Raw genomic sequence first — 20,388 nt, 5'->3', positions numbered from 1 at the left:
GTTATCGGAGACTGCAAGGTGATATTCCTCAACGGTTGAATTGATACCGCCAACGTTTTGGTAGTATAATAGCAGCTTGTCCCGTCTTTGACCAAAGCTGGAAATCGAAGAGTTTTGAGGCAGTGAAGAGTATGCAGATGCTTTATACATGCCTGCTGTAGGTTTGCGGAAGATCCCTCGTCCTAACTCCACCACAGGACCGGAACGGTTGCTGGTCGCTGGCTGGCTATGATGGGGAGGGAGGGGGCTAAGGGCTTCCTCACGACAAGCAAGTGTGCGTTCCAGTGACCGGGAAAACCGGGACCCTGGCTGCTACTCCGTTATCGATCTGCTCAAGCTGAAGTTGCACAGGGAATCAGTAGATAATTATGCTTGGGAGTAGAGAAACCTCTTTCAATGTGCAACTCCTGGTAATCCTAAAGTGTTTATTGATCAATACCGGTGCCGGCCAGGCCAAAACGTAGATCGCGGAAGGAGAGGGAAGTAATGTTAGTCCGATACTTGCTTTTGCTAGAGGCCGTATATACTACTGCGCACTCCACAAGTATCACGGGAGGAGGATATTTGTTAGTAGGTATAGAAGTTGGATTCTAATTCTTCATTATCGACGCAAGAGAGGTGACTCCACTATCTGGACTAGATATCGATTCATCAACTCATGGACCGGAGACCAACGGCTTTACTTCCCTTCCGAAGGAAGACGCGACCACAGATTTTTTCATCTCAGAAAAATCTCAACGACCTCGGTTGGGATTGAACCCATACCAACTGCAATGACCACTGGCGCCGTCGTATGAGCAATTGAAGATGAGCTGGAATCGAAGAACATTTGGCTACTGGAAGGATTCGAAATAGATGGATATTTGCCGCAGTGGGAAGTTTGAAAGACCCTTTATCCACTCCCGCACACAAGACCGGGACGACTGGTGAACGCTGGCTGTAGTAGCTGAACTGTGGCGGGGGATCCAGGGCTTCCATAGTACAAGCGGCGGTGCATCCCAGAGGCCGATGTAACATATTGACTATCCTGTCTCTGTTGGTCGAAGTTAAATTTGCGAATCAGCACTCCAGTTGGTCAAGTAGATGCTCTAAGTGCCACGTTCTTCAGTTCACTCGTAAGGAAACAAATTTGAGTTCAATTATGATTATTATTCGTCGAGCGGGACTTATTGCTATTAGTCTGATTCGATTCCACTGGAGCAGTGCTCCCAGTAACAGTTTTAGTTAACGGTGAAAGTTTAAATTTTGCATGATCTTCGTTGTCTTGAAATATTCAACACTCCCGACAGCCGGCTGTCCGGAGTTCAAGTTGTTTTCGATGAAACAATCTCAATAAACGATTAGCCAGAGTTTAAACGCCTAGAAGATTTACGTATCCTACAGTCAATAAACTATTCAAACATGCACGAAAATATAGTCTCAGTCGCATCGCTTGCTTGAAGCGAATCCTGACTAACAACTCACCCACTACCCAATCCGTGGTGCTTATGGGAGTATCACTGAGTCGGGATTTTCCGTTAAGCAAGTACCACATCAACACTTCCTTTCTCATCCCAAGATACGGTAAAGATGGTCGTGGCCCGCAATGGTGGCTCTCAGACGAAACTCTCGCTTGGACTGGATTAATTGTTATTCCCAAACAATGCTCCTCAAGTAGTCTGGCTGGAAATGAGAGTCATCAGTCTGCAATCTACGAAGTATACCGTGCTTACGCAACGCAACGATCTTCGTTGTCTTGAAATATTATTGAAAGCTGATAAAACACATGGATTTGGACAGGTACCAGCATCGATACCTCTAAGTAGTCTAAGTTATGACCGTTGCCTATGATTGGACAAGTTTTGACTTTGGGTGCATTCCGTAAATTTCATAAATCCGTCCGTAATTTAATCTATTGGACGGAAATTGAATTATTTTTAACTGACAACCTTCTGATAGAAAGATTGCATTTGTCAGTTCCTTAAATCCGTACAGGTCCCTACACAGTCCTTACTTCAGTAATTCCTAGCTTTCAACCAGTTAGCATCAGAAGATTTGAAAGCAATCCCACCAAGGCCAACCGGCTGATTCATGATTCAATTGTCTGTTCTTAGTTGTTGATTTTTACATGCATTTCGTTCTCAGCTAGAATCAGCATTGAATTGCATCACGTCTGAGCTCATTCCCATTCGCACTACCCGTCGCCAGTCGGCAGACTTACCAGGTCATGCATCATCTCGACGAGCTCATTAATGCATTCTCTCGCATGTGATTGTCAGCATTTCGAAGCATTCAGTTTCTTTATTTAATATGAGTACGGAAAAATAATTTCCATTTTATTACAGGCATTACAGAACCACTTAAACCAAAGAGTCTTAACCAGTAAGTACTAATATCTACAGAAATATATATATATATATATATATATAAAATGTATATAATACATCTACACGTCTAACATTACACAACAAACACGCAATCCGGGGGTTGGTCCGGTCGGCCTTGGGATCATCAGTTCTGGCGCAGGGCCGCCTTGTCGGTAAACTTGTAGAAATCCTGATGCGCTTCCTGGTAGTACGGTGTCATTGTGTAGCGTACCTTCTCCAACCAAGCGGCCAGCTTGGGCCGTCCCTCGAACGGATCCAGTCCGACAATCTTCGGCTGCTCGACCTCGCAAGCAGCCAGAATGTCGGCAATCGTAATTCGATCACCGATGATGAACCGTCCCGGTTCGATCCAGTTCTGTTCCAGTTGGTTCAGCGTTTGGTCGACCTGTTGGCGGTATTCTTCTACCTTCTGTTCGGAGGAACGTTCGTCCCGTAGAGCGAGGTTCCATTTTTCTTGAACGAAAGCGTTGAATGCTTTCGAGCCGCTGTCCTGTTGCCATTCGAGGTACTCGTCGATTTTGGCACGGAGTTTGCTATCCCGTGGGTACCAGTGTTCCGGGATGAGCTTTTCGCGGATTAGATACTTGAGAATGGTGACGCCGTTGGATAGTTTGAAACCGCCGTCGATGATGGTGGGAACTTGTTGGAACCGACCGATGCATTCCTTGTACTCGTCTGAACGGTGTTCACCTGGAAGAAAGTGGGAAAGAAGGGTGGCGTCAGTAAGTTTGACTGATTGTATTGAAACATTATTGACATGTTTACGCTTGAAATTTATAAATACTTTTACATTTAGTTTTTTCTTAAATAAGGGGCATGTCTCACGGGGTCACTTTAACTTTAACAAACCATGTTTGGGAGCGAGTTATTTTTCTTGCGTTGTGCTTTGTGCTAACCATTTTTAGTTGATTGACCGGCGTTTTGTTGTCCTATTCGAGAGGGGAATGACGCACGGTTTCGCGACTGATTGTTTGCTTCTTGCTGCATGATTATAGGAAGGTGTGTGCAATTTTATTTGCTTGTCGCGTCGTTGCGGGAATAATGACATAATTGTTGTGTCAGTTTTATTGGTTTTGTCCTGGAGATTCGAGATATGGATGTTGGTTTTAACATTGCTACTTGTGGCTTCAAACATTTTCATTTGAAAGTGAGTTCGCATATGCTTCTTTAAGAGAACTCAAATTAATCAAAACTGAACGTGTTTTCTTTTTTAAAATATACTGCGAATCATTTTAGCAGTAGTAAGCTTTGAACGTGAGTCAATTCCACAATCAAGAAAAATGACATATGGAATGACAGATAATTTTGAGATATTTGCTATTTAACATTCCAATTATCATGTTATAGCTAATCCTTTTTTTATTTTTTGCGCATTTAGGCTATTTCCAATTTTTTGTACACCTCCCTAAACCAGCAAGTGTTGAAATGCTTTACCCCCAAAGAATGGGCGTGTCTCATTTGGTGATCATCAAAACTAAAATCATGATGTGATATTCTTCCTCCCGGTGTACCGCTGTATTAAAACTCATCGGATCTCCACACTCAGTCCGTGATAACCGTGGATTTGAATTTCAAATTCTGTCCGCGAGTTCAAAGACTGCGCGTGTGGGTCAAGGCACAGTATTGCTGCTCCGGGGCTTATCAACAAACACGACGATTGAATGCAGCCGCCGCCGTGTGTCCGTCGATTGCGAAAACCACTGATGATGGTTTAGCAAGTCACCCTCCGCCGTCATGTACACAGGTGGTGGGGCATCGAAGGCTGGCTTCTGCTGTGTATTTATGCTTTATACAGAGTTTTATAGCTTGCGATATGTCGCACACATGTTCCGTTGCAAGAAAGACTCAACACTCTTGGCAGATAGAACAAAAAAAAAACAAACTACGTGAGACACAAATTCAAAAGTTGTGAGTTCCAATTGAGTGCCGCTTTGAACTCCATCACATTGTATACATCACACTGCTTTGCTGGTGGTAGTTTAGTTTTATGATCCGTGTATGTCTGCAAAACATAAGTCGTAGGTAGCTGTTGTGAGTGTGGTAAAACAAAAAATCGGGAAAAACAAAGATGACCTTCAAAGAGGACCGAAGATCATAACAAACATGGCTGGAACGTTTGAAATTTTGGGGAGTTGGATGGGGTGCAATTTTTATTTGTCTGTCATTACAGCCACGATTGTGAGTGAGTACCTGTTTGTTATTATTGCGGTGAGTAGAAGCCGGCGGTCGGCAAGTGTTTTGCATGGATGGTTATAGTCGTAGCAAGCCGAGCTCTATAGGTAGGTGCTGTTGTGGTTTTTTTATTTCATTAAGAACATTCACCCGTGTGTGCGGAGACTGAAGCTAGCTAGTAGCCTTCGCGGAAGATATGCTTCAATGAGTCGCTATAGTGATAGGATCGGACGGTTGAGTTACAGCAAGTTCGCCATCTTTTGCTAAACCAGTTTATTTCTTACCGAAGGAGGCAATAAATGGGTAGTTATTAGATTGTAACAACAATCTTTTGATAATAATTCAAAATTTGCTTGAAAGTGATTTTCTGTATTTGTGCCGGAAAACTTATTCAAGATCAACCAGAGCTTCAAATTTATTCATATTTATAGTATAACGAAGTACACAGCTGTAAATAAAATTTTGCCGATGATTGAACATTTCCTACAAAAAACATTGCCATTAAGTGCAGGTACAAAATATTCACTAATACATATTTTGTTTCAATAAATACCCGATCAGAAGCTCATAACCAAACTTATCTCCCGTTGGTTATAGTTACAATTTTTTTTTATTTCAACTACTAACGAGATAAGATTTATAACACAGTTTGCTATGAAAATTGCATTTGGTTATAATTTTATTTGAATCTGGTTCGGTACTAGTATCCCTTCAATTGACCCTCATGTGGTAAGGATAAAGATAACAAACAAAAAAATAAAAGCGAGGTAAAAAACATATGCGATCTTCTATTTCCACAGACTTGAAGCCGGTGTTTTAGTGTATAATGACAAACAGAACCGGTTGCTTCAACATCAATCGAACACGGTCGTAAAGAAAGAACGAAACTTGTAAGCGATCTATAATATTGTCATCAACTCCTTGATAAAGTTGAAAGGGCTAGTCTAAAACGATGTTACAGACTTATCGTCAAGGTCAGTAGTAAGTAAGTCAAGTCATATTTTGTGCTACTAACGGATTTCTTATCATCAACAGATTTCGACAGCTGATGATTGTGAATTTTTTTCGGACAAATTACGAGGCGGACAGGACTTCTAATAAAAACCGCAAGATATGTATCAATACAGCAGAAGCTTTTCTGTTGATCGGAAAGGTTCAAGACATTATTGAGAAACGTTACGTATTTGGGAGTGAACATCTATCATTTGTTTGTATTTATGTGAATTTAAATTGATTCATTCGTCACATCCCGATCAGAAACACATAACAGAAATATTTCAAAACTATATCTCGCATTGTTACTTGTTATAAATTTCTGTTATTTTAACTAGTAACGAGACCTAATTTGTAACACAATATGTTACAGAAATTGTGTTTTGGTATATTGGTATTTGGTATGTAAGTAATGTACTGTTATTGCAAAATTATGTCGAGTTTGATAAGTTTAGTCTGGAGTATATTTCATAACGAAATGTTTGCGCATTCTTTTCAGTTTTTCACACGATTGCAGTTCTGCTAGAAATGGTCGGGTTTCAATTTTTTCGAACCCGGACCCGGCCCGAACCCGAGAGCATAAAAATTTAAAAACTCGAACCCGATCCGAGCCCGAAATTATAAAATTTGAAAAACCCGAACCCGACCCGAGCCCGAATATTTTAAAACTTGAAAACCCGAACCCGACCCGTACCCGAGAATGAAAATTTTATAAAACTCGAACCCGACCCGACCCGAGAATTTTAAAATTTGAAAACCCGAACCCGACCCGAAAATTTAAAATTTGAGAAGCCTGATCCAAATCCAACTTGCTAATACGGAGAACCAACCAAAGATTTTTAATTCTAGGCACCCGAGCTGGATCCTAGTAGAATCACTCGAATCTGAAGTAGCACCATACGCATTAATTTATATCGTCATATGGCAAAACAAATCACTGCCGAGTAGAAGTAGCAGTAGTAGTAGCATTTATGTTTACTATTATTGAACGTCGAATTTGTAATGTTCTGAAAAACTTATAAATCGTCTATATCTTAACCGGAAATTAAGTTGAATCGGCGGCTAACTTATGGGGAAACCGACAGCTTAATGGTCACAGTTTCCAACAACCTTGCCCGTCGTACTTACCCAAAATTTCTATTTTTTTATCAGAAATCATTCCTGCAAGGCAGTTTCGTATAATTTATTACATGTATTAAATTAAGTTATGGCAATTTGCAATTCATATTCGACAGTTTACATGACGCCACCCACGTCACTGGTTGGTACGGTCAAACCTGTATCAAAGGGTATCAATCAAGATTTTCGGACGTGTTCTTGATGTCCCATCATTAGCGTTACGACGATCTGTATGGGGTATCTAAGTTATTTTATGCTTCAGATTATACAGTAAGCGCGCCAGTAGAGATGCTTCGACATCTCCAATGGAGCTCTCGAAACGACTCCAAATTTTTAAAAATCTGTTAATGGCTTTAACAGAACACACAAAATTTTTGCGATCAATTCCTGAAGTTCGTGGAAATTCATGTATTTTCATGAAGGAATCCGGATCATGTAACAGCTCAGCCCGGGAACAAACTGACAGAAAGCGCTTGTTTCATATATGTACCACTGATTTGATAGTGGTGCTATTATACCATCACCATATGAGTGTCATGAGCAACGAAACCTGGCGTAAGTGAAACTAGGTTTAGTTCTGATGGAACAAAGACAGCCTCTAGAAAATAAGTTTGGCCTAAACTATCTAATTTTAAAAAAATAATGAACCCTTTTCAAATTTGAGCCGCCATAATGACACCAAAGTACCACCAAACTTGTGAGCTCAAATCCTTATTTTTCCGTTACAGATTATTTTAATTGCAAGCAATCTTTATCATAAACCAATTTGATTATTAAACTTCCGTTAAAGCAGGTACAATCTATTTGTTTCATTTGACCAACTTAACAGTACTCGCTTAAAGTTTGTTTGGGGTACAAAATGTACCCTACAAAACCATTTGCGTTAGTGTTTTGTCATGTGTACATAATTCAAAAAATTTATTATACCTTTTTTAAAAGCAAAATATAGATACATAGTAAGCGAGAAACTTGTGTAAAATTGTATAAGTTCCAACTCTACCGAATAATAGTATCTGTTATTTGATATAACAAAGCACTATAGCAAAGTAACTAGAAAATGCGCTTGGATCGGTATCGTAATTTTTGCTTTTGCGGTTGAAAGAGGCAAAACACATTCGTGAATATGATTTGTATATAGTATGCAAGACGCATCATTCGATTTGTTATCTTCTACAGCCCAGGCTCTGGAATATACTTTATATACACGTACAATGCGCCAGCTCTAGCTGTTCCTTCGACGCCTTCCTGTTTCATCTCCGTTACTGCATATTGCTGTGTTTTTAACCTATGTATTGGCGTTTGGTTTTCAAAAAAAGCATCGGAATAAAAACACTTTTTGACCGGTTTTTGATAAAAATTTGTTCAAAAGGAAATTTAATAATCTTTACAACGTCGTATAAATGGTCAAAATCAATTTGAAACTACCGGAGTTATAGCAATATGAAGAAAAAGGGGAATTTGGGGGGGGGGGGGGTACTTTAAAGACTTGTTTTATACAAAATGAAATATTACATAATTAAATAGTCAAAACACGAATATTTTTAAACATGTTACTTTACGAATGATTTTAGAAAAAAAACTATCCAATTTAATTAAAAATTTAATAAAAATTAGACAAATTAGAGCGATTTTAGTTCGGGGGTACTAATGTACCCCACAGAACCGTTTACTTAGAGAAAAAGTCGCCGCGGCCTAAGTATCGGTTTTAAAGTACCTGTCGAAATTTATATTCCATTATAGAAAGTTGAACCGATATTTTCCGATAAATTCCTGTTGACTTGGTTTATTACTAATTACCATGAAAAATAAATCGCAAAGAGATTTTAGATGTGTAACACGTATTGTTGAATGCTTTCTCATGAATGTTCGTTTAAAAAATTAAATAATTCAGGTAGTTAGCGAATCTGAAGAGACGGAATTTTATGCAAGGATGAAAAAATACAATATTTGAGCACCAGAAAATACGACGAATTCTAGCGATTCAGAGGTGCTAAAATTTGGTACGGTTATATGTGTCATCCATTCGTATCACGAAGTATAATTCACTACTACCAAAAAGACAGCGTTTTGTGTATAGACGCAAACAGTGTCATGAAATGGTTGGGTTATTTTGTTCAAACCCGAACCCGACCCGACCCCGATAATTTGTAATTTGAAAAACCCGCACCCGACTCGAGCCCGAAAGTTCAAAATTTCAAAAACCCGGACCCGACCCGAACCCGAGAATTTCAAATTTAAAAAACCCGGAACCCGACCCGAATCCGAGAACCTTAAATTTACAGAACCCGAACCCGACCCGAAACCCGTTGGGTCGGGTCCAAAAACCCGAACCCGACCATCTATTTATACCGTGAATAAGTGCGACACCCATCTTGCAGAAATCCTTTTTTTATATCCAACTCCTTACGTAAAATATGAATCACTCGTGGTTCTGATGTGTTTATGGCTTCTGATATGTCGGATAAAACCAAATCATGTTCGATGTTTTTTGGAGTTACTGCTGTTTTTGAACCTCCAAGACGAGGCAAATCTCCAACGCTCTTTCTAACATGTTTCAACTTGTGTACCCAGATTTGTACTTTTTTCTTAGGAAGAATTTCGTAGAAAAAAATGCTTTCATAAATTTCTATTGCACTGCTTACATCTCAAAGTGAAAAGTGCCATTTTGTCGTGACTTACCTTTCAATACAGGGGCCTTTTATAAATTTCAGAAAAAACAGCAGTGCAAGATTTTGAACGATTATTTTTTTTGTTGGACTGAGTAGAATTAATAAATTTCTTCACTTTGTTGTCGAAAAAATATTCGGCAATTTCATATTAAATTTTAAGGTATGACTTGCATTTATAACGAAAAAACATAGCTTTAAAAAATCTTTTGAAAACGGCTCGGAAATAGCCAAAATTTTCAGCCTGTCCTGGAGTTGTGATCTTTTGAATATAGATACGCTGTAGATTTGTTTGTAATATCATTCGTGCTGAGCTGTTTGAAGAGAACGGAGCATCTACTTAAAGAACTGTACATACCATTTTACCGCTCCGTGCTACTAGCAGACTATTTTTTTTTATTTCCGAATGTTGAAAATTACTATGAACTAAAAAAAAAAGATTTTTGAACATCCGATCACGGCTTGTTCGTAGTTGGTTCCCGCTCATTTAAAGTAAGTTGCAAATTTTGGGCTGAGTAGTTGTGAAATCTGTAGAAGGCAGCTGTTCGAACCCGACGGATAGGCTCTCTTCTCCGGAGACTGTATATCAACACCGAATGGGAAGCGGATTATTAGGATGCGGCCGGTCGGAGGATTGATCGATTTGTTTGTTTTGTTTTGGTCCGTCCTAGTAGCTAGCCGGAAAAAAACCGTTGTCATCCCTTATTCTTTTATAGTCGTAGAGAATGTACAATATTTGTAAGAAAATGCGGCGAGCGAGACTCGAATTAGGTCCAGTCTAGCAGCATGCATATATTATTATACGGCGGTAGACGGATAGAGGGAGTCGTTCCATGGCAGTATCCTTAGAGCAAAATCGTGCGAAGTTTTTTGGAACGCACTCTAGTCGGTAACTTTGAATGGTATTGCAATTACTAATGACTTTTCTTGATATACATTGCTGAACGGCTGTTTATTATGCCTTGGGCTGCTCTACGCTCAAATATGCAGCACAATGGTCACTATTATCAAAATTCCGATGGAATCCAGCATAAGTTTGTTTGATCCGCTCTTCGTTGTCTCCCATGAAATGATCCGTTCAATCACTCGAGCTACCAAGATCGCCTGTAAGTTTATCGATCAAGATCTGCCGATTGCGGCTGCGATTAGCCACTTGCCGCAAGGAACGAATTTTGTTAGAAAAGGTGGTCGGTGTCACCGTTTTCTACACAATATTTTTTTTGTATTTTGCTTCAGCAAAATATTTTGCTGAAACTTTTCAGCAAAACTGTATTTGCTAAGAGTTCAGCTTTACAATTTTTGTTTCGCTGATTTTTAGTAAAGCCCATTATTTTGACGAAAATCAGCAAATGTATAGAATTTGATTCCTGAAACAATCAGTGAAAGAATGGCAGTTTTGCTGAGTTCCAGCAAATCAAACTGACAGTTCAGCAAATTTTGACAGTTTTGGATTGCTGTAAATTCAGCGAAATATTTTTTGCTGAGAGTATTGCTGATATTTCAGCGAGGCAAAATTTAGCAAAATTTTGCAGGTATTCGGCAATCAAAATTTAGTGTGTAGTGAGTAGCCTTCCCTAGAACTACGAGCGGTTTCTTCCGTCTTTAGCGCAAATCTTCTGTCTCCTTCGCTGCAGATCCACAATATTTTTGCAGATCCACTTCGTAGTGTTTTGTGCCGCACAAATGATTTATGTACGATTTATTCGAGTGAAGCGAGTGGTTCTGTGTGCTCCACAAGCTGGCTGTATAATTTCTGATCCTAACGTCTCGTCCCTTTCTCTGGAGAACCAACAGGTCAATCCGTTGCGACAGTCGGACACTTATGTTGATTCACTCCAATCTGAGTGGAAGAACGGTTGACATCTGCTTCGTTTACAGCAAATTTCTCGCTCGGCGCTGTAATCAAGAAAGTAACAAAAGAGGTGTTCAAATGGTGCGGACAATAGATGCTGAGGTTGACTGCACTAAATTGGCGTGCTGAAACACCATTTTATCGCAACACTAAATATTGCCGAAAATTGTATTTATTTATTTATAATAATGAAAATCACACATGTTCCTAACGCTAGTTCCTGAGTATACTAATAAAACCTAATTATTCTGAAATGTGGTAGCTCATCCTCTGTTGAACGTTTTCTGCAAATCAATAATGGCACCGTTGACTCCGTAGTTATTGCGGCGTAGGGTTATTCGTAGGAAGGCACGGGTTGCGGAAATCTGTAGAACGAAAATCTCCGCTGAACTTACTCAATTCTATGAACACTATTGAGGTAGCGAGGATTCCATATCCCAGAGTAATATTCGATCGATGGGCGAACTAGTGAGCAATGAACAAAAACTTCAAACGGTAAATGCCCGGGAAGTGCTTAGTTGTTTTCACTACGAAACATACACAGTGGGCTGCTTTGGTGACGATGTAGCAGATGTGGTGCTAACATGTTAATTGCTCGTCTATAAAAACTCCAAGATCTTTGACATTGACATACTTCTCGTTCGACTAGTGAGCGACGATTGAGGCACAACAATATATGCGGGACTTAAATAATTTTCCAATATTCGATTAAGTTTCTTAGTTGCTCTTTATCGACGGCTCTGTTTTCGGGTTTTCTATGTCGCTCCAAACAGATTTTCTGAGATTTATGGATAGTTCTCCGACTGGCCCGTGCAAACATAGCGTAATTCCGTTCAGAACAATGAAAATTACTGGCATTCAAAAACTCTACCTGCTGTTTCTTCCGAAATTTCGATACCTCGTAGTCACGACAAAAATCTATTCAAAGTTCTGTGTTTTTATTTTTACTTGCATTGTGGCTTATATAGTAGAATAGTTAATATATAGTGTATAGTTAATTTAGAATGTTACCGCAAATTAAATATTCAATAAACTGAGTCCGTTTTTAGATCATTCTTCTTTATGTTTAGCTATAGGTTTACTTAATCCAGATATAACAAAATCTGAATATAAAAGAAGTCTGTGTAACAGATCTGTACTAGTTGCGATGCGGGATTTTTTTCTCGTATTTGTTCTAAATTTCTTTATGAATTTGATGTTTACTTTCGCGGCTTCTTCCGACATCTCTCCTACTGGGAATAGAGCATTATTTACACCATTTGCTCCATATATTAAACTGTATTTTATATAGATTCCGGTAATCAATGTAATATTCTGTGAACAGAAGCTGGTAGGTCGTACAAAGGATACCTAATCACTAGCATTTTTGCAGTTGATATTGAATATTCTATGAATTCTTCCCTTTTAATTTTATCTTCCGATGTTTAGCACTGTAATACAACTCTGCTCCTGGAACATTGAAGTTTCTCATTGTATTGTACTGAATACTTCACCATATACACACAGTTGTCTATAAGTTGAACACAGTTATTTCAGCAGAACTATTGGAAAATTTGAAGAATTTTCCTGCCGTGTTACTGTTTTTGGAATTTCCACTTCCACCACATTTTGGTTTATCAACAATCAATCCTAATTTTTCCTTATCTGTATGTTTTTTTCTTCAACATTTCTAACTTGCCATTTTGTATATCCAGCCGCTACGATAAATGAGTAGAATATTAAATTCTTCGCATGTAATGGCGATAGCCCAATCTGATATTGTTCCTCGTTGACTTCTCTTTGAAGAAAATCTTCAATGTTGTTCATCTCTTTGGGAAAGGCTTTGCAGTACAGTAACACTTGAGATACGGTTTACAAAAATTGATTATTATCAACTTTCTTATTAGATTTGATTGTCTGTATTCACTTCCGAATCAGAAAGCAGCGGAACGAAACAATTTAAGAAACAAATTTTCATCATTCGCCATCGTTAAAGTTATACTCGCTATAGCCTGAGCTACCATCAAATCCCTATTTACCAAACAAAATGATTTCTGCTTATGGATTACTCCGGTTGGTATCAAATATATCTGGTTGAGACTGCGCTATTCACTCAGTTGTATAAGTCAGTAAGCATTGTGCTTCAATTTCGGTTGATGCTTCAGTAGCGGTTTCGTCTTTGGTATAGCATTTTTCTTCGCGTTCGAAATCACCTAAGGTAACATCAAAATTATTAAGAGTTTACTTTTGCTTTCTAGGTAATTACTTGGTACAAAGGAAATATGAAAGACGATGTTTTCTCGTTAATAAAGCTCTTAATCACTGGATACTGATACTTTGTTAGCTTTGCTCCAACAATCAGCGATAGAACTGATACAGGATGTATCGTTGCAGTTTCTGTGTTCGAAACATTTCGAATAGTTTGTACAGCGAAATCTTTGCATTTTGTTAATAGAGTAGCAGATTACAGTTTTTTTAGGAGTTGCTTGGTTTTTTTAGAAGTTGCTTGGTAATCAATAACAGCCAGATCGGTAATTGTACTTTGAAAAACTGTTTTACGGTAGTAGAATAAGCGGAGTTCGTCATTTCAAACGAAAATAGTGAAAGCATCAGATATTTTGCGCAAAATACTGAGCTGATCGGTAAAAAAATTGCCGAACGGCAAAATCGAAAATAAGTGTGTACGAGAAGTGCCCTTAGAAACGCTTGCATTTGATATCCATTCCTGAAATATTCTTTTTTTAATTTAAACTATAATGATTTTGACGCCTGATATAAGAACATCCAGAAGAGGTTTGGAACGTTATAACAAATCTGGTTTGATTCCAGTGATCTTTGCCGATTTTTCCCAAAATTCAAACAAATCTATGGGAAGTGTTCCATTCGTCAGCTCCTGGTGTTCGCGGCTTATGTACTTAATTTTTTTACGATCAGGTATTTTGGTCTGCCATTCACCAATTTTAAGACGATACGATACATGACTAAAATATTCGAAAAATCTTATCAACGCGTGGAAAGCAGACAAGCCAAACTAGAATGTGTCCTTTTTAGTGTTGCGTTTCACTATTTTACCCACGTTATTCATGTCTTTTGGTGTTGCTTTGCATATATAGCACCTTTGTGATGAACTGGTGGACGTAGGAGTTCATGCCCACCATAGTCATTTTCGAATCCTACTTCATCGTCTGTCGATGCTGGTTTTTTCAACCTGTGTTAATTCCGTAGTCTCTTTCGCGTATTGTATGCATGAAAAGGTCTACAAAATCGGATGGATAACGTTAGAGGGTTTTCAAGCAACAGTTTTCCGTAGGTTGTTTCCTTAATTCGTACAAAATATGTAATAAACAGATTCGCATCCGACGTCGTACCATAGTCATTGGCAAAGGCTTGCTTGAGCTCGGTTAACATCTCCACTTCCGGTGCAACCATATTTGAAGAATAAAGTAACATTCTCGGGCTCGTTATTCGAAAAATTGTGCTTTATGCTTGTTTAAAAAAAACTATCGTTGTATACGTGTTGTGTAGGGGCACCAGCAGAGCGATTTTCATTTCCATTTCTGTGATCTTTATTGCAGCTCAGGCGGGATAACATCTTTTAACAGTGTCCTGCAGATTTTCTTTCTTTACCTTGAATGTGCTTTCAGCTACAATCCCTTCTTCAGTTAGGTGTGATGGAAAATTGTGAATCCGAGGTGTTGATTATTGTCCCCTACAAAACATGTCATCTATAGAGCCGGTCAAACCCACTTGTTTTAGAGTTGTACGAATGATTCTAGGTTAATGGGAAGATGTCCTTCGTTCAAGTAATGAAGCAAGTTTGTGTCAAGTGGAGCTTGAATTGATGAATCGTCTGGATTATATAATTAGCTTTTCTGAGGAAATTAGGTTTTCATAATCGGTTGCTTTTCGATCATAGCTTCATAGTTCTTGATTGTCCTTTTTTTAACTCTTCTGAAAAATCTTTTCAAAAAATGTCTTGGGAACGGCAATTGCAAAGTTTTTATCATTGACGGGAATGCGGGCGTTGGCCGTTGAAATAACCCAGTTAACAATTTCATTCTGTTGTTCGATTGTATGGAATGCTTCAGCGTACATTTTGAAGCACCGACCTGCCTCACTGTGAATCGAGCTGATTTCCATTCTGAACGGTCAATTTAAGATTATCCATGCTATAACGTGATAATTCTTTACTCATGACCTATAAAATGATTAAAAATGCTAGGTTACTCGGAGGTGGCAGGTAGCCTCCTAAATGTGCTCTCGGCAAATTCCGTAAAACGGAAACAAAATTGTCGTTGAAATAACTTATTTTGCTACCGAATACTTTATTCTATTGGGCACAATAATAAATTTTCAAGGTTCGTAATTTGCATTAATTGTTTCGTAAACTGCAAAAATAGTGGTAGCAATCGAAAAAGATACGAATCTTCTTCGGGTACGGTCCACATGAATTTTGACACTGGGCTGCTACAGTTATAACATCTAAACCAAACAACGCGGTCGCGGTGAGATGTTTGTGTTTTGAATCTCACCCCGAAGACATATGCTAATTGTGCAACTGTTGAGCTATTTTCGAGATAAGTTTTGTTGATTTAGGCCATTTCGTGCACTCTTAAGTGCAACTGCGGCAAAGGAAGCGCGTTGATTTGTCAATTTAACATGCCGCCGGTAATTGTTTGTGTAAGTTGGCGTCGAGTCATTTTAGCGCTAAGGTTATTGGGGTTAAGTATAAGCTGGACGAATAGGTGACAGCACCGATGTGGTGCGGATTGGGGAACTAGCTAGAATTAGTGTTTTAAGTGCTTGCGATGTTAGCTGAAATTGAGTTAACATATTAACATTATTATAAAAAGTCCAGGAATACGGAATATGATCCCAAATACTTAAAAAATATTCCAAAATTCTTGGTGATTAAAAGTTTTTGGAGAATGCTTCAATGCTACGCTAGATGAATCCTGACCTTACGTTAATGTCGGATTCTGATGAGACGAAGTTGAAACGCAAATTTGACAAGTAATAGGTTTTGCACATTTGTGATTTTACCCAATTTTCTCATTGGTAGAGAAAAATTGGATTTCACCCAAATTTTCGACCAAATCATCGAATGGAGACAAACGGATTTAGTTTTGACCGTTGACCAGATACATAACCTAATTTTTTTAGATGTACAAATTGTTTCTCTTTTCCACAGTGTGCATAACGGATTTTTCCTGAAGCGTATTATCCTTCCGATTAATTAGGATTGTTCAAATATCCTTAGAAATGTCTGAAATACTTTTTTATGATAAATATTATTTTTGTTATAGTGCTTCGATTCTTTTAATCATTCTTGGGATATTTATTTCAATTTCCTTCTGATTTAAAAGGGTCATATTTGGAAAAATATTTAATCATTAAGATGCCGTGTCTGCAATTGTTTTATAACGTTCAAGGGCTTTGGAAAAAAAACTTCCAACGCCGAATAATTTAAAAACTGTACTAACAGGTTATCGTGCTCAATAAAATTACAAATTACAAAAACGTATCAACATTCACGGATCTAGTAGGTAACTACACGATCAACCCAACAGAAACGAACATGATTTGAATTATCACGCCTACTACGTCACTCTGCTGGAATTTTTTTCCACGACCCACCATATTTTTTCGGCCAATTTTTTCCTCTTCCATCGTCATGCAGATTTCACAAAAACATGTCCACAAAACAGGGCCGAGGAGCGAACAAAATAAATAACAAACCGCATTCATACATCGAAACCGCGCTATGGAGACTCACCTTTGGTGGTGCAAACTGGTATCGGATCGTACGGAATCTTGGTGGCCTCGAAGAACATGTACAGGGCTCGCGAGTGTGTTGAGAGTAGATCGTAAAACAATTTTACCGGTCGAGGCATCGTGGAGTTAATATTTTCCTTTTTCCACTTCAGACTCCTTTACACTGGGTATAGTTCAACACAATTAGCACGCGAAATGGGCTCGCAGAACAAAAAAAACCGTTTCAAATTTCACTCAAACGAAGCAAACAAGATTATAGCTTCACCACCAGTCAGTCTCCACAACCCCTAAAAACCCACTTTCCTGGACTGTCTGCCGAATGTCACGTAGTCACTGAAATTTTGCTGCTCTACCTACTACAGCGAGAGGAAGGAACCGTTCGCTTGAAGCGCAACTTCAAACTCGACTGAACGGACGGGGCCGGTCGTGGCGTTTGTACCCGTAGTACTGCTTCTGTTGGTTGTTGGCTGGGTACTCACGTCTTCTCCCCTCATTATGATGTGCCGTCACTCACATACGCACCCTACGGCGCCTCGCGGTCGTCGTGGGTCGCAGTGTGTTGAGTTGAGTTGAGAGGCTTCGCGTACTTACCGGTTTTGTCGCGAACGTCGCGAAGCGAACGCACACAAAAGCAGCAGGCGTGCGTGCGGTTTTTTTCGCTGTAAACAAACAGCCACTCACGAAGACGGACGGTGGCGGAGTTCGCGTTGTGTTTGATATGCTTGTGCGAATGAAACGGCTGTGGAAGTGGGTCACAGATAAGCGGATGGGAGATTGTTTGGGGGTCTTTGCCCGGTTTCGTGTTTTTGTCAGGTGATGTTTTTGTGGCACTTTGGGGGTTTGTTTTAGTTTAGCTTTATTATAATTACTTGACCGATATGATCCTTCGGAGACCGAAACTTGTTTCACTGTATTTTTTCGTTGTTTTGATCTCATTTTAGCAATGCGGTACTGTATATGAGACGACCATTGGTTTATTTGAGCAATATTTTCAAAAAAAAAGTGTGATAACAACCCTCTAAGTTCACTGCAGAAATTGGTTGTTAAGACAGCCCGATTACACGCTGATAAATACCAGACCGATTTTTATTTGATTTTCTATGAAATGTAAGCAGGTTTTCGTTTGAAACTGCCCGTCGTAGTTGACAGTGGTTTCGGCCACAGGGGTTGGCATTTTTGACAGTTAACTAAGCAAAGGGGTAGGGGTCAAGGTGGTTGAACAAAAGGTGATCTCCTTTAGATTATATTTCATCAAACAATATTAATTTATCATGGGCCCTATTCTCACAGTCACGTCACGTGGTGACTAGAAGAAAATTTCCTTCTAGTCGCTTGGTGACGTGCCTGTGAGAATAGGGCCCCATTTCATTTCAGCTTTACCAAAAAAGATTAAAAACAGACATGGCTTCAAAACCCTCTTAAATTACGTCACACTACAGCAAACTCAAATATATTAATGATGATTTGCAGCTACAAAATTATAAACATTCGTAACATTTCAAACCAAGCGCTACCGATAAGAACCTACATGCAAATCGTCAACACGCATGATACCAATTATCAAACTGATGATCAGAGCACCGGTGTAGAGTGTAACGTACCCTCGATTACCATCAACACACCACAATCATCGTGACCAGTCGCAAATTTGTAGCTGAATCACACCAACCAACCGACACCCATAAACATATCGCATACCACCCGGCTATCTCGAGTTGAATCAAATTTGAAAACAATCTCATTTTCGCCGGGACGCTTGCTTCTTTCTGCTGCTATTATCAACGTATCAGCTGATTGGGGTGACCGCGTAGCGGCAGAAAGTGAGCTGACCGGCATTGCGCCAATCACGAACTGGCGCTTGCAAATCAATCGAATAACCTGCGCAGGATCTGCGGTTACAGTATGTAGAGTTGCGTCAAACCGCATGAACAGGATCGAAAGTTCAGACAAGGTCACCTAAATGGTCCAACATATAACCGGAGGAATTATTGCAATTTCAAGCGAGTTAGCTAAATATAGAACTGATGTGATTAATTTATTTTGCACTTTTTGTGGACATTATAAATTATCTGTGGTGTCTTGGACTGGTGGCGAGTTTAAAAGATAACGAACGAATGCACCTGACAACGCGGATTGATTGCACATGGGGATCTGTATTTTAGATAAGCTAAATTTGTGTCTGAGTAATTTACTTTTGAAGAGAAAAGTTGAATTTGAATGTTTCATGTTCCACTCGTCAGTAACTGACACCAACTTGCTGTTAGTTTGACTATATATGCAAACTAACACAAGGTGAAAAACTTCTGGATAGCAATCAGATCTTCTTCCAATCACAGCTCCCTGAAGATCTCCAATGGAACGACCTATGCAAGTCCAGCAGAGAGTGACACTAGGCTAAGAGAAACGAAAACGCTGAGGAAGACACGGGGTCTATCGGTTCTTATTATTTCCTCTTTTCTTTCTTAAATAAGCAGGAATTTCAAGAAAGATGGAGGACATAAATGGAAGATATAAACGAAGGTAGAAAACGGAAGAAATGGTAAGTTTTTTAGTACACATGTGTAAAGTTATACATACAAATCGAAGCAATACACTAAATATGCGTCGATTTCTTCCTGCCTGAAAGGAATCGAAAGTTTTACTGTAATGTTGTAATCCAATTGATACAAACATTACAGTAAGGCGGGGTAGGTTGATCAAACGATGATCTCGGAACATGTCTAGCGCTGTATACGAAATGGGTCTTCAGAAAGTCAATTGAGCTAACACCTACCTAAATCCGTGAACTAAGTTATTTGCATGAATATGTTTAAGTACATGCAAACATCTTTTTTCTGTAAATCACAACCGGCTAGTGAGAGATAGGATGGTTAACACACACACATATATGCAAACTAACACAAAATTGGTGCCAGTTTGACACTAAATCCAAAAACTTCATACAAAATATGTGAATGCGTAAAGCAACTGGCTGTTACTGATGTCGATGTCTCGGTTAGCTAATCACAGAAGCTCTGGGCCGCTGACGAGTATAGGGAAAGGAACTCTGTTTTTTGGCATATGAGCTAAATGCCTGTAGGTATGCAAAATATATTATTTCTCATTTTAATTTTTGAAGAGGATTTTTTTTCTAAACTTTCTACCCTCTGTATCATTTTCTAGTAAGTAAGAATTTGACTAGATAGTATTTAGTTAAAATTGGAAATTTTAAAACTAGGACTGTGTTAGTGGTTGTTCTATTTAGTTTAAAATTCATCTCTCATCATATCTTTAGCGTTACTGGACTCAAAATAATTTTCCCTAGTCTATGTAAGTGTCTGTTCTGAATACTTCTTATTTATTCAAAGCAAAGTTCTAAATGTGTTTTTAATTAAACAACAAATAGAAGGGCGGCGTATACTAGTTTTAAATTTTTAAACAGAACTGTTCGAAATTATAAAACAAAATGCTCCGCTGGGTATGTGGT

General features: G+C 38.9%; 1 protein-coding gene across 1 annotated transcript; it reads right to left on the bottom strand.

Annotated features, from left to right (window-relative positions):
• Window positions 1-2,359: 2,359 nt before the first annotated feature.
• Window positions 2,360-17,353, bottom strand: LOC131682425 (glutathione S-transferase theta-2-like). The gene is made up of 2 exons (XM_058963879.1): window positions 16,924-17,353; window positions 2,360-3,056 (listed from the first exon to the last, which is right to left on the bottom strand). Exons 1-2 carry the CDS (start codon window positions 17,039-17,041, stop codon window positions 2,491-2,493), a joined length of 684 nt encoding a protein of 227 aa, XP_058819862.1. The 5' UTR covers window positions 17,042-17,353; the 3' UTR covers window positions 2,360-2,490.
• Window positions 17,354-20,388: the final 3,035 nt, after the last annotated feature.

This window comes from Topomyia yanbarensis, chromosome 1 (genome assembly GCF_030247195.1).
Source record: "Topomyia yanbarensis strain Yona2022 chromosome 1, ASM3024719v1, whole genome shotgun sequence".
Lineage (NCBI taxonomy): Eukaryota > Metazoa > Arthropoda > Insecta > Diptera > Culicidae > Topomyia > Topomyia yanbarensis.
Note: the sequence above shows the minus strand (reverse complement) of the source record. Positions and strands in the feature narration are given on the sequence as shown.